Here is a 17925-nt window from a genome sequence, read left to right on the forward strand (position 1 = left end):
GGCCTCAAACTCAGAAATCTGCCTGCCTCTGCCTCCCAAGTGCTGAGATTAAAGGCGTGTGCCACCACCGCCCCTATCTTTTTGTTTTTAAAGCTACTATCTATCGACAGAATTCCCAATGCCATCCCAGGGGATAGGGCTGAGCCAGGCCACTGTAAAGAATACTGAGCCCAGACCTCCAGAGAGACCATGCCTGATGTCCACCACAGCTTTGCTGAACAGAGAGTGTCAGGGTAGCTTTCGGATCTGAGGGCTAGACTGAAGACCACTCTTTGATGAAGGAACCTGGATGACAGCTCACCTGCAGGGTCTCCTCCTGGCTCTGGGACTGCACAGGCGCTGGCTGCCTCACGATGTAGTTGATCTGCCCCACAATGGTTTGCTGAAGATGTTGAGGAGACTTGGTCTGACTCAATTGCAGGCTCGGCTGCTGGGCCTGCAGGAGAAGTTCCAAGTCCTTCTGCATCTCCTCCAGCTCAAACTTGTGGTGCATGATGTCCACACTCTGGGAACAGGCAGGCCCAGGAGGGCTCTCGTGCTGACTGGAAGCCAGGTGCTGGGATGGTGGCAAGGGGGGTGGTGGAGGTGGGGGTGGTGGGGGCTGCTGCTGTGGCTGCTGCTGAAAGTGGCTGAGCTTTAGCTTCTGATGGTGGCCCAGCTGAACTTGGATGGAGGGCGTCTGTATGGTAGGCTGGGCATGAGCTCCTGGCTGCACATCTTGTGGAGGGACAATGCACACGGGCTGGGAAACCAGCTGCTGTCCTGGCCGCTGGGCTGTACTCTCCTGTTCTGCAGCAGGTTGTGGTTCCAACCAGGGCTGCAGCAGTTTTGGTGGATGAGGACTGCAGGCTAGCTCTTTCTCCCTGGGCAGCAGGGTGGAACACTGCAGAGACCCCAGCTGGTGGGGCACCATTTCAGAAGGCTGCCGGAAACTGTGAGCTGGGTGGATGCTGGGTGGGGGGACCTGGCCTTTGAGGGAAGGCGAGACTGGGGAGCAGTGGGAGCAGCAGACGGATGAAGAGCACAGTGCTGGAGACTGGTACTTGTGTGAGGGGTGGCTGAGCGCCTCCTGCTGAGCCATGGGGGCCTGGTGGCTCTGATAAAAGGATGACTGTCCCTGTAAACTCCCATAAGAGGCAGCCGTGGCTTCTGCCCGGGTCAGCTGTCCACCTTCAGTGGTTATGCAGCCTGGGGGTTGAGAATAGAATTCCCAAAGGTAAGACGCAAACTGCTCCCCTTTGCTATTTTCTATTCCCCCTGGTCCCCAAGACCCCATGTCAACAAGGCTGCCAGGGATACTTGCAGGAGCCTGCTTTAGGAGACCACAGGTATTTGAGGAATTGGGTCAGCTATGACTAAATGATCAGCCTTACCACCCCACTGGGAAATCCACTCGTTCTTTAGTCTCACAGCCCAATGGAGACTCACTAAAAGAATCCACGTGGGGTTGGGGAGGAAGTATATTGGAAAATACCAAAAGGTACACAGAGAGCCTCTAGGCACACATCTGGGAAACTGTTGGGCAGTGAAATACAAGATCCCAGGCCAGGTTGGTGGCAGACACCAGCACTGCCCTTGGGGTCCTGAGCCTGCATGAGAACGTCACAACTAGTGTCCTCTCTGTCTCCCGCTCCTTCATCCCACTGTTTTGATGAGGCTTGCTGAGAAAAAGACAGGATCTGCCTGATTTACCTTTGGTCCTTCAGTGCTCAGCAGGCCTCACCTAGGGCAAACGTCGAATTGAATCAAATGGGAGAAGGCAACAAAAAACTAAGTCTAGGGCTGGGGATATAATTCATTTGGTGGAGTGCTGGCCCAGCATGTGCAAAGACCTGGGTCCGATCCCCAGAGCCATAAACTGGGTATGGTGGTGCACACCTGTAACCCTGGCACTCAAGAGAGGAGGTGGAGCCAAGAGAGCTGGAAGTTCAATGCCAACCTCAGTCAGCCTAAGCTACATGAGACCTGTCCGGACAGACAAACAAACAAAAACAAATCTAGTATTCAGCCCCAAATCAAAGTGGCAGTCAGTGGTTAGTTTAAGAAGCCATTAGGTTGTCAACACAAGCACGTCTTCATATTATCTATACTCTGCCTAGAGACCGATTGACAGAAATGGCAACAGAGAAGAAAAATGCACAAGGCCATTAATCTTCTGTTTGCACGTCAACCCCAAAGGAGGAATGTGTAGTTTGTACCACACGCATATGCCCTGTGTCAGCACAAAGACAGGGTCACCTGAACTGCCATACAGCATTCAGGAGATGGAGCGTCATTGTGTTGCCCCACCCCCACCCCCACCCCCGCCAGCAATAAAACCACCAGGATAAAAGGAGTAACATTCATGCAGAACGAAAAGCTAAGATCTCAGGTGGTACTGCAGAGTCCTATGATGCCATTATTTACCTACCCCCGCCCCTCACCCACCCCCGCACACCCACTTCTACTGAGGAAAACGCTTGATTGGCTCCATGATCAATGGCAGTCTGAGAGCACTTTCTCTTAGGCATGTGCTGACCCACCTAGAAACCACAGCAGATTGCCTATGCTTATATTTAGCTGACAGGCCGAAGGCCACAGCTCACCAAGGGAAGCCAGCTGCTTGGTCCAGAAGTTGGGCTCCCAGGTGAATCTGATACTCCAAGGAGAGCCAGGATCTGTGTTACAACTCGTCTCCAGCAACCGCTGCATCTGAAACACAATCTGGCCACAGAGCCAAGGTCGCTGACTTAGACATCTGTGCCTGCATGACAAGTCCTACTTTCTTCTGCTTTGGACAGGTTAAAGGGCCCCAGGTCATGTCCCTCTGGCCTCTAGTCATCCTCCATAGTCTCAGTTCTATGTCCCCAGGACCTTCCAGTCTTCCCAGACAGTGCTCTTTCTCTTCCCAAAGCTCTGGAACCCCTACACTCCTATCTCTTCCTGGCCACAGATGATTTACACTAGCTGGGCAGCTCCATTCATCCTACTGTCACCTACTTTCCTCTGTCATGGCTCTCACCTACTGGCCTTCAGTACTCTCCCATTACTTAGGGCTTTGGCAAGTATCCAATCACACCCAGCCATCATCTGCTTCTAGATATGGCCCAATCGACGTCTTGACTTCCTAAGACTTTGATTCTTCTTAAAGTTTATTTTCTTTTTGAGACAGGGTCTCACATATTCCAGACCCTCTTCAAATCTATTATGCATCCAAGGGAGACCTTGAACGTCTCATCTCCTGCACGTATCACCACATCTGGTTTATGGAGTGCTAGGTATCAAACCTAGAGCTTTGTACATTCTAAGCAAATACTCTACAATTAGCTCTGTTCCGGTTCCTACTCTTGATTTCTTTTGTTTCTGAGATTATATTTTAATTACAAAATCTCTCCCTTTCTTTTCCTCCCTCCGAATCCTTGCATATACCTCTCCTGCTCTCCTTAAAATTTACAGCTTCTTTTTTTGTTTTTGTTTTGCTTTGTTTTGTTTTGTTTTTTCTGGTTTTTGAGACAGGGTTTCTCTGTAATAGCCCTGGCTGTCCTGGAACTCACTCTGTAGACCAGGCTGGCCTCAAACTCACAGAGACCAGCCTGCCTCTGCCTTTTAAGTGTGCTGGGTTAAAGGTGTGCACCACCACCAATCACCACAGTTTCTTTTTTCATCATTGTTATTGCACACATATATGAATTTGTATATACAGATATATTCCGTAATGCTGTTGAGTCCATATAAAGTTACTTGTATCGTTCTTGACTTCTCTAACGTCAATCAACTTCCATCTGTTTCAGCTCAGTCACTATACCTATACAGATCCCATTCATCACCTGAACTTGTTCTACCTGTGAGGTCATAAATGCCTACAAGCTACTTCCTGATTCTAGAGCACTCCTACTCCCTTGAGACATGCTCTTCAATCTCACTGATCTCTGCAAGGGCTACTCCTACAGTCCACCATCTTCCCAGTTTCCCATTATCTTCAGGTCCCATATCAATAGTCCTCTAAGTCTCTCCCCATTACCAATGCTAACTTCAGATCAATCCAGGCATCCTAAAGCCATATAAGTGAACATTAGTTTTGGGGCTCCCTTGGAGGGTTCCCTCAGACTCCCTCTTGGGTACTTACTTCATCAGCTTTCTCTTCCATGCTAGGTCATTCACACCATTTTACCCAATCTCTAACCCTATTATTATCTACTACCTTGTAGCTCACAGAGGAAAAAAGAGACCACAAAAAGCAAATGCTTCCAGGAAGTGAGATGTAGCTCAGTTAGCAGTTTTCTAGCAGCATCCAGGAAATGGTAGGTCTAATACCCAGCATCACATAAACCCAGCATGGTGGTGTATGCCCATAATACAATTCAGGAGAATCAAAAGTTCAAGTCAGCCTGAGCTACAAAGTGAGTTTGATGCCTGCCTGGACCCTGTCTCAGAAATGACAAAAATCCAAATTCTCCAAAACACAGAGCCCTCCACTTTGTACACTGAACTCTATGCACTGCCCTTGTCTAAGGCCAACCAGACTCACATACTACCAGCTTTCCCAGAAAGCACTCCATCCACTTGTTTCACTGTCAACCTCTCTCCCATATAGAAGTACAAGAGTTTGCCAGGTTTACAAAAGGAAGAATTTCCCCCAGCTTTGCATTCTTCCCAGGTTGCTTGTCTCCTTTCCCTTCCCTCTCAACCCCTACCTCCCACTCGCAAGCCCCTCATCTGACTCCTGACTTGACTTTGTTGGAACTTCCTTATAAGATCATCAGGTAGGGCTGGAGAGATGGCTCATCAGTTAGGAGCACTGAATGCTCTTTCCAAAGACCAGGGTTCAATTCCCAGCACCCACAATGGCAGCTTACAACTGTCTGTAACTCCAAGATCTAACACCCTCACCCAGACATACATGCAGGCAAAACACCAATGCACATTTGTAAAGAAATCACCAGGGACTTGGGACTGCAGCTTTTGGGCAACTCGTCCCTGTCCATCCCGTCTCACTTTGGGAGTATGGCCAGCACAGACTTCAGTCAGAACTCTTCTGGCATCTGTGCACTGTGCTTCTTTGCCTGCCCTCTACACTCTAGCTGTGCTCCTCAGCCTTCTCCCATCTATAGACACGATGGCACTCCCTCGTTTCAGATTTTCTCTCCTCTTCTCCTCCATGATGCTGCCATGGTGACTGTCCCAGTAACTGCCACAGCATCTTAATCTCCAGCCCCAGTCTCCTTCTGACTTTCAGACCCCTCCATCAGCTCTTTCCAAATCCCTTTTCAGATACCTTCCAGGCACCTTAGAGTCAATACAACCCCCTCTCAAAACTCATCCTCCTCCAGCCTGGAGAGCAGCACTCAGGGAACAAAAAACAGGAGGATCTCAAGTTTGAGGGCTGCACAAGCTACCTAGCAGGACCCTGTCAAAACAAAAAACAAAAAACAAAACAAACAAACAAACAAACAAAAAAACAGTTCCTCCTTCTCCAAGGCATCACCGTCCTCCCAAGCCCAAGACTTTAAATCTTCAACACCTGCTTTTTTCTCGTTCTTCAACTTAGACCTAGTAAACTTCTGTGAGATCTCTGCACACTGCCCAGGGCAGCATCTGAATTCATGAGAACTACAGGCCTTCCTTGCTGGGTTATCTGGAAGAAATGGAGATCATTTCTGCAGCTGGGTCCCTTGTGCTATGGAACTTGGTAGAAAATGGCATTGTTTTACTAACCCAAAACCATGGCTGCGTATGACAGATAGCTGGACCTACTTACTATCTTACTCCTTTTTCCTCCCAAAGCCATACACTTCCGAGAATGGCCCCTCCCCTTATGAAGCAAGCACTATTCTACTCTGCTTTCAGACAAACTGGAGGGACAGGGCTCCTCTTACCAGCTCTTTGCTGAAAAGGAAAGGGACACTGGTTTTGCTGCAGACAGCCCAATTGATGAAATTCTGCACGTGCTCAAACTGACGGTTGAGAACCATGATGCTCTGCAGCTGCTGCTCCAGCTTTCGCTTTCTCTCGTTAGTAATGCCCTGGTGCACAGAGAAAAGACGAGTGAGTGTCTGGATTGTTCATGGACCTGTTTGGGAAGCCTAGTGGCTACTGTGTGTCAGTATGAACACTAATGGCATCAGACAAGAGAACTTCTGAAGACAGCCTGGAGCTGTTTGCTGATGGAGAAAGGGAGAAGAGATGGTGAGAGACTTTTACAAACAAGTGTGGAACGGTGACAAATAGAAAAATATGAAGGAATGAAGGAATGAATGTCTACATCTCTTGCATACAACCTTCTAAAGCAAGCTAATTAATCTCTGTTTTAAGACTCCAAACTGGCATAGTTAAGATGGCAGCTACCTGAGAGACTTTGTATCGGTGAGTGACTGAACTGGTTTTCCAGCCTTAACAAGCCACTCTCCCAGAATTAGACCAGAAAGTTTAAAATGCGGTGTGTATCAAGGTTGCTACAAAGACCACATATCTGCATGTTAGCTCTGGCTTCTGACCTGTCCCAGGGGCACACACATACCTCAAGCTCTTCTATGAGTCCATTGGCCTGCTTGTTCAGCTCATTCATGAGGACCATCTTGGCCATTTTAATCTGGTTTTCCACCTTCCTGTGCTGATGCTTCACTTCAAAAATCCTGGAAACATGGACAGAACACACAGATCCCATTCCTGCTTGTTGAGAGACATCAAGCACTTGGGGTACCTTTAGATCAGGGCCAAGCAGGCACCAAAGAAAAGCAGACCTCTCCTCAGCCCTATTTGGTGTCCCTCCCATCCCCCTTGATCTAACTAGGCTTCCTCTGGGTAAACCTCAAGTCCACAGCCAGGCCCACCCAGGAGCTCACCAGGTAGCACAGTACTGCAGGATATATGTGTATGATTTCATATGACAGATTACCCAAAAGGAAGATGCTCCAAGAAGTAGGAGAGAAAGAGCCCAAGAGTGGGGTACAGAGACTAGTAGCCTCTGAGAACTGAGGATAGTAGGGAGCTGAGGGCAGTGATAACATATTTGGTGTTTCTTTTAGGGGTGATGAAAATGTTCAATTGTACATTTCTGTGAAGTGCTGAAACCACCAAATTATACATCTTTACGGGCTTCATTTATTATCTCATTAAAAATATTTAAAAGATAAAGGTTATAGGTTTTGTGTTTGCCACAGTCCTAGCTTTAGAACTGATTAGCCATGTTAGCTCAAGTTAAGTCACCTAACTCTCTGAGCCTCTGTCTCTTCATTGGTAAAATAGACGCCTTGACTGAAAGAATTATAATAACCCGACCAAATACTGTATGTTTCCCAACTCAGTGGTTCCCAATTCCTACTCTTCCTAGTACCAGTGATAGTATAAGACGTATTTACGTAGGAATTAAGAATGGATAGATCATAACGTATTGCCATCCCACAATGAGTAGCATCTCCTTCTCCAGAGCATACGCACTATGTACTGTTGTTCTTGGTCACCCATTTCTAGCTGGTTCATAAAGCACAGAATTTTGGCCTATACTCATTCGGGTCGTCCTGAACTAGCCTGGCCCCAGTCACTGTAATCTCACAGACACCTCCCTGGCATTGAGACCTCTAAGTAAAGGGGTACAAGTGCTTATCTGCCAAAGGTGACAGAGCAGATCATTTTCAGCACTAGCAAGATCCAGCCTGGGCTACCTGTCCTCGATTTGCTTTGCAGATGTCTGTAGGCTGGATTTTTTGTGTGCCACCTGGGTGGTCACACTTTCCAGAAGCATCCTCTGGTTTTGTAGAACTTCTTCAACGTGTCTGCATCTAAGAGAGGAGACAAAGCAAGAGCTGAGGAGTGATGGCTCCTCCCTTGAGTATCCAGCACACAGGAATCCCATGGGGCACACTCAGCCTCAGAGACCAGGATCACACACTGAGCCAAAGGCACCGACGTCTCTTAGTTCATCGGACTTTTTGGACTTTAGATAAGTCCCACAAGAGAAGAGAAGCACCTCACCCCAAGTGCTACAGGCTGGGTTGAGCAGATTGTTTTGTGTTTTGTTCGGTTTTGTTTTTTGAGACAGAGTTTCACTATATAATCAAGTTATTCTCTGACTCGTTATGTAGCCTGGACCATCCCTTGAACTCACCCCCATCCTGCCTCAGCCTTCCAAGTGCTGGGATTACAGACCAATGTCACCATACCCTCCCCGCTTCAGGGAGAGGGTCTTGATACCTCGCAGGACAGAGCTCTCACAAACAGCAATGCAAAGCCTTCCAAACCCACTCAGGTAGCCTGGAACCCCACCTGTGCTCTTTGTGTTCCACCATTAGGCAGCTATGGCAGGTGAGCACATCGCACGTCTCGCAGAAGAGCTTGAGCACCTCGTGTGTATGCAGAGGACAGTACAAGGCAAAGTCCCCGGAGCCACCATTCACCCCTGCCAGAGAAGACAGAAGATGTGGGCTTCGGTTCACGCAGACCTTTCTGTAAGTTTTGTTTTTTGTTTGTTTGTTTGTTTTGTTTTTTTGGGTTTTTTTGAGCAGCCCTCAGCCCTTGAGGGACATGGCACAGGCACAGACCTTGGGGGAGGAGATGCGAATAGGAGGGGTCTCTCCTGGGACTGGTAACACTCAGGCACAGAGAAGAATTCAAGCTTAGCCTAGATAGATTTCCTCAGCTGCCCAGAAACCTCCCACTCTCAGGCCCCGGTGCCCCACCACCTGCCAGAGGTGAAGAGAGCACTTGTACCTGCTCTCTGCACAAAGGGAAACCCTCCTAAACCAACCTAAGCCTCTTCACTAAGCAGGACTCTGTGCTGATGGAGCTAAAAGCAGCTGCTCAGCCTTGCTGGGCTTCAGGCTCATTCCCATGGCCAGCCCTGCTTCCTGTGGGCCTGACAAATATAAAGTCTCTCCCTCAAGACAAGAAAGACTTCCTAAAAGACTGCTGCTTAAAACAGACCATGCAGGATGGACAAAAGGGCAAGAGTGGACAGGACTGTTAAGTCTCTGTGTGGGGGACATATCGTTCTAAATAGAAGTAGAAGGCAGGAGCCAGACTAGCTTCCATGATTCAAGACCATGCTCCCAGCACCAGCTCACCCACACTTTCCCCCCACTCCCTCCTTACAGTGAAAGGCTGGAGTGAGTCACCCCTCTGACTCTGAGGAAGGCATTCTTCCTTTACAAAAGACTCAGAGACCATGCCCACCGTCTCCCTTGGCTGGGAAAGGAGGTCAGAGAGCTACTCTCTAGGCACTTGAGGAGTCCGTTCAGAAGCAGGGTAGTGGGGCTGGTACCTGAGGATCCCTTCTGTGCCCGTGCAAAGAGTGGGCCCCCCGGGGCTGGGACATGCCGGTGCTCCTCTGTGCAGGAGCTGCACAGCCAGCGGTTGCAGTACGTGCAGAGGATGTGTGCCGCCCGCTTCTCCTTGCACTCAGAGCAGTTCTGGAAGCAGAGAGTCCAAAATTGGTGATCGTCTCACCACTGGGGCTTGCAGATGTATGCAACAAATGCTCTAGGGGACAGGGTCCTGATGGACTGTTTCATCAGGACTGAGGAGTGGAGTCTACAGGAGGGCTGCCTGGGTTGGTCTGTGAAGAAAAGCACCCTCTGTGACTGAATAGACAGTGGCTATCCTCTACTAAAGCTAAGGAAACACCATAAACCAAGGCTCTCCCATCAAGGCATGCACAGAATGGGCAGGGTAACACCCTTTACATGGGTAATTCTGGGACAAAAGCACATGACAAGGGCTAAGGACCTTTGCAGAAGGAGGCTTCCAAGAACTGGGCCCAAGAGTGGCTGGGCACTCTCTCACCAATAGGAAACAGCTATGTTGATTGCTGAATGGCAAGGAGGTAGATGAGGGGAAATTACAACAGAGGAAAAACTCAAATGAAAGCAGGGCATTCAACTTCTTCAAAGGAGAGGAAGCCTAAGATGTCAGAGTACCGAGGGAGATGGACACACTGAGCCGAGAGAGCATGCAGGGCCAGCTTCAGAGCTGCACCTCACACCTAGAGTCTACCTGACCTAACGCCTCCTCCTCACCTCATCCAAATGTTTGGTCATTTCATCGGCGATGTAATGCTAAGTCTGCTGGGATCATTATGAAATAAGCAGATGTAGACCAACGATCTACTTAGTCCATGCCCAACTCATATAAGCCACGAAACCAGAAAGCGTGATGAGTCTTCCTATGAACATCTTAGAAGTAGCATGCAGGAATCTACCTTCTTAGCACCATAAACTCCAGAGTATAAAACAGTCAGTAGGAATTAGATGCAGTAACAAGTAAATAAGTTAGTAAATACATGAAATGTAGTGATAAGGATATGCCAGAAGAGAGAGAAAGCCTTTCAGTCCATAAGTAATGTGAAGTTCAGAAACATGGGGGAAAGGTTGAGCTGTTACAGACAAGATTAAGAGCCCGTTACATCTAAACTGGTGTGTGAATTTTCAACTTAGGGGAAGATAAAGAAAAAGAAAGGTCCAGTATTGATGCTTTCAGTAAGAGCCATAGAAAAAAAGAAAATACTGAAATATATTGATGTGCCTTAAGATACCTTCACTTTCCACTCAAGGCATACAATTTCACCTATGAGAAAATTACTCTCCTTCTCCCAATTCGAACATTTTTTGTTTCTTGGTGAGTGGATGGATGAATGGATGGATTGATAGATGGATAAGAAAAGCTGGTGGTGGAGTCACAAGACAGTGAGAGAGGCTAGACCTATCGACAGGGGTGTCATCAATTTCTATAAGCCATTGCCTGCAAATGCCCTTGTCCTGACTTACCCTGGCCATAGTGGGCTTCACAGGAGAAAAGGACTGAAGAAAAATATGTTCAGTTACATCTCTGGTAAGATAGACACGCTGACATCCAGGACAGGAGATGAGCTCTAGTGGAGAAAGACAGACAATGGAGTCAAGGCAATAGAGCAGATTATGATAAAGCCTAGACAGGGGCTTTCTAATACCCAGCACCCAGATATGGGCAACACCCCTGTGCCAAAGTGATCCCTGCTCAGTAACCTGCAGTTACCATGAACATGACCATCCCATCAGAGGCCTGCCCTCAAGACCACACTGGTCTAGTCTCTTCCCATCCTAATCTATCTCCCGCTCCTCTGTAGGAGCCAGGCTATTGCAAGCTCAGGCCTCTCTGCTTTTTATAATCAGATGTCTCCTGATGCTCCAGTTTCTCATTTTACAGCCCGAGGTCCCAGTTCCTGGGCTTGGAAGGGTTAGTATAGCCCAGAGGACAGCAGCAGTCCTTAAGGTTACCATGTTACCCAGATTACTTCAGAGATCTCAAAGCTAGAGCTTCCGGGAGTTCTCTAGCAAGAGGAAGAACCACGTCCACCTGCTATGCCTGCTCACACGGGAGGTTCTTATCTCTTGGTCTACCAATAAGTCTGCTCCTGGGGCTCGTTGCTGGACTGTCTCCACCTACAGTCCTAGACCAAGTAGGTGCACTGCATGCATCACCTGTGAACAGCCTGACTCACTCCCTCTCCCAAAGGAATACAACAGTTTCCAACACATTCCTTAGTGTGGTATGCATCTAAATTACACAAGCACCAGGAGACTGCCACCCTGGAGGCCACCATGACTCTTCAGACCCATTCTAAAAACAAACAAAGCTGTGGGAATGGGTCTCTTGAAAAGCCCAAGGTATCTGTGTTCATAGATGAGGCTGATGTAAGAAGGAACTGGTGGTACAGGGCTTGTAGAAACACTCTCACCATCTTCTCTGCCTCATCCCAACAACATAGTAATGGATGCTACTGAGGCTAGTGCTCTACAATGCACCCAGAAAAATGTAAGCCCAAATACCACGTTTGCCACCCAGTGACCTTGGGCAAGGTGCTTCATCTCAACTGACTCACCCATTCCTATTTCATTATATGTAAAAGAAAAAAGAAAAACGAGAGTCCCTCTGATAGACAGGAACTGTGGCGCACAGCTATTCTCTCCGGCACTTAAGAAATCTGAGGCACAAGATAACACTCGTTCAAGGGCAGTGAGGGCTACAGAGCAAGACCCTGTGGGAAAAAGACAGGCTGTGAGATAGCTCAGTGGCTAAAGGTGCTTGCTACCAAGCCCGACAACCTTTGCACTAACCTCTGAACCCACAGTTGAAAGGAGAGAACCAACTCTTTCAGGTTGTCCTCTGACCTCTACATGTGTGCTATAGCACATGTATATTCTCTCTCTCTCTTTCTCTCTCCCTCTCTTTCTCTCTCTCTCACTCTCTGTCCCTCTCTCTCTCTCTCTCTCTCTCTCTCACACACACACACACACACACACACACACGTTACTATGAGAATTAAATTAAATAATATTTGAGAAAACATAGTTCTCCTTAAATGCTAGCTTTGAATTCAGACTATCTCTCATATCCTCTCCAAGGTATGATGAAAAGCAGATAAAGAAGGGGACACACTGAGAAACTGTCACAAACTCTTCCTCTCTGGGAAAAAATTCCTTATGATTCCTTCTGTTTTTTAAAGATACACTTTCATTATGTAGTCCTGGCTGGCCTAGAACTGTCTATGCAGCCAAGGTAGGCCTCAAACTCAACAGAGGTCCACCTGCCTCTGTATCTCCAGTACTGGGATTGAAGGCGAAGGCGTTTACCGCTGTGCCTGGCCTCTCTTGTGATCCTATCATCAAAATGGACTCTTGGGGATGGAAAAGATGGCTCAGTGAGGAGAAACGGGGGGAGAGACAAGCAAGTTCCTGGAGCTCTCTGGCCAGCTAGCCTAACCAAATTGGATTAGCTTCAGGTTCAGTGAGAAATCGTGTCTCACTCAGTTCATAAGATAGAGGGGAACTGAGGTAGCCACTTCACCTTGACCTGTGATCTTCATATGTGCATACCACCCACACATACATGAACACTGCACACATGTACACACACTCACACACACACACACACACACACACACACACACACACACACACCAAGGAGAGAGAAAAGAGAGAGGACTCTATCTCCACCCATTAAATCTCTGACTAGACCTCAGGGGCCTGTGCAGTTCTGCTCTTGCTCCTAGAACTCTCCAGCTGCTCTGTGGAAAGCTGAACCTGGGCCTCAGATTGCTGAAAGACATCAGGCCTTGAGGAAGAGGCTGTGGTTGTCTCAAGCATTCCCTGTAAGGCCACCCTAAACCAGCCAGACCAAGTGCTCCACCAATCTAATAAAGGCATAAAAGCACAGTCAAGATGGGCCAAGCTCAGCCCAGACTACCCAGAGAATTCCAATCCAGATCACCAACCTGGAGAGTCACACACCAAAGAAATGTGGTTTAACTACCAAGTTTTTGGAGTGGCTTATTTTACAGAAAAAAAAGACTCATATTACCATGTAGAAAATCCACAAAAATCACAGAACAGTAAGATTTGAATGGCAGAATTACATCTGAATCCCCTGGATACTTTCCTGTTGGTCAATACTCTCCACAGGTGGCATCATCTGCTGTCAGGTGACTGTATCTCCCATCTGAAGGCGTATCCTTCAGAATAGAAATCTACTCTGAGTGTTGAAAGTTAACTTTCACAAGACTCCCAACTCCTGGTCCCAAGTCCTCAAACATTAGAAGCAGTAACCTAGCAGAGTGGCAAAGGATGAACCAGATAATTCAAATAAGGCCTCATGGCACATCATCTGCTTTCCTTGGCCTTAAAGACAAAACCTTTGTTTGGTATTTATTTTCAATCTGGCCTTACCTCCCTCCAGCCTCATCTCTAGCTTCATCTGCGAAATGCTGTGAGTCTTTGGCATGCCAAGGCCCTCTGCTATCTCTGGAGCAGCCAAACTTTTGCATGGCTCTGTCTGGGAAAATGCTGTTTCTTCTAGAAATACTCGTTCTTGCTTCTGTCTTCTTCAGACAGACTCCTATGTATCCTTTCAAACCTGCTCAAATGTCCTACTTTGGGGCTGATGTCCCCTAGGAGCAGTTAATTAGTGACTCCAGTATAATAAGCATCACAGTGCATTTTAACTACCTGGTCCTATGTCTGCACACAAAAAATAATCCACATTTGGCCTGAAAGGATGGTTTGTGGTTTTCACAAGATGAATAGTTGGATTTCTTTTGGTGGTGTGTTCCATGTGTACTCTATGCACATTTAGAAGAAGAAACCACCTGGACGTTTCTGAGTGGTGGGAGAAAGCCACCCTGAGATGACTGTCACGCAGTGTATAGACAAGGCTCTGCTGCTATTATCTGACTGCCAGCATGAGTGGTCATCCCTTCCTCTGTTACTAAGTTGGTAAAGGGAGGAGACTAGGTACAGCAGGAGATTACGCAACCCTTCCCATGTGTCCTTAGCCATAGAGAGTCAGGAAAACTCCCCTAGGCAGGACAAGAGAGGACAGTCAGCCAAATGGCAACCAGATGATCTATCATCCTTGTCAGAAAGTCAGGTGGGCCAGGCACCGTGGCGCACACCTGCAATCCTTGCACTTGAACGATCAAGGCAGAATGGATTGCCAGTTTGATTCTAGCCTCGGCTACACAGTAAGAAACTGTGTCAAACAAACAAGACAAAAACCAGGGAGTTGAATGGCAGGTTGTGGCTAAGGGGAGGCTGGACGAAGGGAATCAGCCCTCTGAGGTGGAGTTGCTAACTAGCAGGGCCGGAGGATAGATACACTGTTCATAAGACCCACTATTTACATATTTAAATTGTATCATATGTAAAATGCTATTTACTTATAGTGTTTATATTGAAGAGAAGGACTTCTTCTCCCCCCCTCCCTATATTTGTTTGTTTGTTTGTTTGTTTAGAGAAAATGGTCTCATGTAGCCCCGGCTGGTCTTCAACTCAAATTGGAGCCAAGAGTGATCCTGAAACTACAGGTGTATGATACCATACCTGATGTATGCAGTGCTAACAAGATTAAATCCAGGGCATCGCACATTGTATGGAAATACTCTACCAACTGAACTGCATGAGGGATATGGAGCTTTTAAAGACGCGGGCCTTACTATGTAGCCTCAGCCTGCCTGATTGCTCTGTGTAGAGGAGGCTGGCCTTGAACTTGTCATCAATTCTCCTGCCACTGCCCCCTGAGTGCTGGGATTTCAGGTGTGCATCACCAAACCCACCTATTTTTACTGTGTATTTCTGTTTGAATTATTCAGTTCACAGGCTTAGCTATTTATTTCACAACCAGAAACATTAATCTTGAAACAGGGAACCATGACACAAGAAGGTGGGGCTTCTATCTCCAGAAACAAAAAGGTACCTGAGGTCTCCCTGTGGAGCTAGTGGCCTGGAAGGACAGCTCTGAAAGCCAGTCATTCACTCAGTCTGGTAAGAGATTTGGGGCCATGATGTGAGTCTATAACTGTAGCACTTGGGAGACTAAGGCAGGGGAATCTCAAGTTCGAGACCACATTAAGCCACAAGCTTAATATGTGGTTTGAGACCACATAGCAAGTTTCAGGATAGGCTGTCTCAAAGCTAAATAAATATGTTTCTCGTCCCTAGGAGGTATGATCCAAATTGGCATCTGCTTAGTACTACTCTTTGCCCAGTCACCACACTCGATATCTCATTCAATCATCAAATCAACTCTTAGGAATAGGTCATGTCTCCATTTTACTGGGGAGATGAAAGCTCCAAGAAGTTAAATTATACAAGTCTGTGGTGAGTGGAAACTCGAGTCCATTTGCCTTTAAAACTGTCCTCAAGGCCAGGGAGATGGCTGAGTGGCACTTGTCAGGCAAACATGAGGACCTAGTTCACATTCCCAGAACTTACAGAACTCTGGGTATGTTGTCAGGCATCTGTAACCTCAGCAGGCAGGTGGAAGGTGAAGACAATAGCATCCTACAGAACAGCTAGTCTGCACTATACGGCACAGCCACAGACAACAGCAACACCCTACCTCACACAAGCTGGAAAATGAGGGCTGCCATACAAAGTGTTTTCTGACCTTCGTGTGTGTGTGTGTGTGTGTGTGTGTGTGTGTGTGGCACCCACACACACAAATAAAACCATGTCCCTTTCATTATACTATATTCTTTCCTAATTCAATGATAAACAAATGATATATTTTTATTTTAATTAACTAGTTTCACCATATACAAAATAGTTGATAATAACAATCAGACCCCAGTGATAATCCAACTATACCAATAGCCTATACCCAGCTCTGGAGTCTGAATTTCTCCAGCTGTGCTTAAGGTCTCAAGAAATACAATATTTGAGGGAAAGCAAATGGTATGAAGCTTTTGGGCCTAAAGAAAACAACTGTAAACACAGGTGCATTTCTTTGCTACAAATCCAAACTATAAGGGGGACTTTTAACTATCCTGCTATGGGCTACACATGGCTTGTGAGTAGAACATCAAGAGTTTCAGGAGGTCTAGGCAGCAACATTCAAAACTAACTCTTCAGGTGGTTACAATGCATATCTCGTTGAGGACCAACACCCTGGACTGTGGTCTCCCTCTGAGAACTCTGTCCCCTCTATCATGAAGCTGAGAAAGGCACAAAGTCCAAAAATCTCTGGATGTAGCTATGGTGGGTTTCCCCTCTGACAGACAAATGGATAGATAGATTCCCAACACACAGAAGGAAGTCCTGGTACCCAGGAACCCTATGGTTGGCACTGGATTGGAAGCTACATTTTACCTCCTCTGACTCACAACTCAACTAAAAGACCAAGATGTAGTCAGGCATGCTACTGGGGCTAGAGTATGTGCTGAGCCCAGAAAAAGGACAGAGGCCTAGTGTGGGTAACTGTCCATCAGCACAAACAACAGGATCAAGGTAACCTTGGCATCAGATGAGAACAGGAGAGACATCCCAGAAACCAGGCATGGGTCAGCTCAGGCCACCAGATGAGCATGGCCACCTTGAGCCCAGCTTGAGCGCAGCGCTTAGCAACCTGCATGGCTTGTGAAGCCTTTTACTCTTCATCTCTTCTCCAGGGCTCCCATGAAACTGCCACCAGAGCCCCAGACCTCTCAGGCCTAGCAGTGGGATCCACTGAGGCAGCCTGAAGTGCCTCTGCCAGTGTCCAAAGCTGGATAGACCGGCTCTGTCCCCAATTGCCAATCACATGGAAGATGACATAAAGGCCTCAAGAGAAACAGGGACACACAGTTTCAAAACTCCACTGCCCTTGTGAAACCTCAAACCACGGAGCAGCTCTGAATAGCCTCTGTAGCCACAGGTAAGACATGCTGCCCCACTATGCCTCTGCCAGGCATCAAGTCAGGAAATAAAGCACTCCAAGCTCAGGCAGGCTGGCCAGCTTCACTAATCATTTGTCCCCTCCCACCTCCAGCAGTCTCAGGATGCTGAGCACCAAGGAAGGCCCCCTTGGAAGCCCTTGAAGCCTTCCACGGCCCCATGGCTCAGAGCAGCATTGCCTCCAACAAACACAGTGCACCCACTCTTCAGATGTCAGTACCTGTTAGAAAGACAGATTTTGATCCGAGACACACCTAGGTTCACTGCCGATTTCGCCCCTGGCGGCCACCAGGCTTACCTGTCACCCTGTTGCTCTGTAATTAGAGCAACACCAGGGAGAGAAGTCAGAGGAGGAGCGACAGGTGAGACCACCACCAGTCCTGGAGGATGGTGCTCCCCAGGAGTCCCAGGAGCACCCACCCCGCGTGCAGCAAGCCAGCTGAGCCACAGGGCCTAAGGCTCAGGGAGCTGGGTTTTGGGTGGGGTTTAGGGAGCAGGCTGAAGCCTCTCTCTCCTTGTTGTGATGCATCCTCAGCCAAGGCTGCTGCGTTTCTCTAGCTCACCTGAGATGCTCCTGCAAGAAAGAGCGAGGTTGACTCCTCCTGTTCCTGTTTATCTCCAAGTCTCTGCAGCAATTTTCCCAAACTGAGCAGCGAGAGGGAGACCTCAAAGAGGCGCCTCTCTTCCTAGCTGCATCTCCTTTCTAATCCTCTGGGTGCCTCTGAATAGAAGCTCAGAGGGAAGAAAACGAGATTTTTCAACTTTCAGG

General features: G+C 47.7%; 1 protein-coding gene across 6 annotated transcripts in view; it reads right to left on the bottom strand.

Annotated features, from left to right (window-relative positions):
- Positions 1-17925, bottom strand: part of Trim66 (tripartite motif containing 66) — a 64373-nt gene that overhangs the window by 22008 nt on the left and 24440 nt on the right. For 5 of the 6 annotated variants that reach the window (XM_031387799.1, XM_031387798.1, XM_031387801.1 and 2 more), the window contains 8 exons: positions 10737-10840; positions 9236-9383; positions 8242-8374; positions 7641-7757; positions 6497-6611; positions 5856-6002; positions 2586-2703; positions 302-1188 (listed from right to left, as the gene is read on the bottom strand). In XM_031387799.1, coding sequence (XP_031243659.1) covers positions 302-1188; positions 2586-2703; positions 5856-6002; positions 6497-6611; positions 7641-7757; positions 8242-8374; positions 9236-9383; positions 10737-10840 — 1769 coding nt within the window. Of the gene's footprint in view, positions 1-301; positions 1189-2585; positions 2704-5855; positions 6003-6496; positions 6612-7640; positions 7758-8241; positions 8375-9235; positions 9384-10736; positions 10841-17454; positions 17639-17925 lie in introns of those variants that run through there. The other variant, XM_031387802.1, reaches the window with a different exon arrangement.

The sequence above is a fragment of the Mastomys coucha genome, unplaced genomic scaffold (assembly GCF_008632895.1).
Source record: "Mastomys coucha isolate ucsf_1 unplaced genomic scaffold, UCSF_Mcou_1 pScaffold21, whole genome shotgun sequence".
Taxonomy (NCBI): domain Eukaryota; kingdom Metazoa; phylum Chordata; class Mammalia; order Rodentia; family Muridae; genus Mastomys; species Mastomys coucha.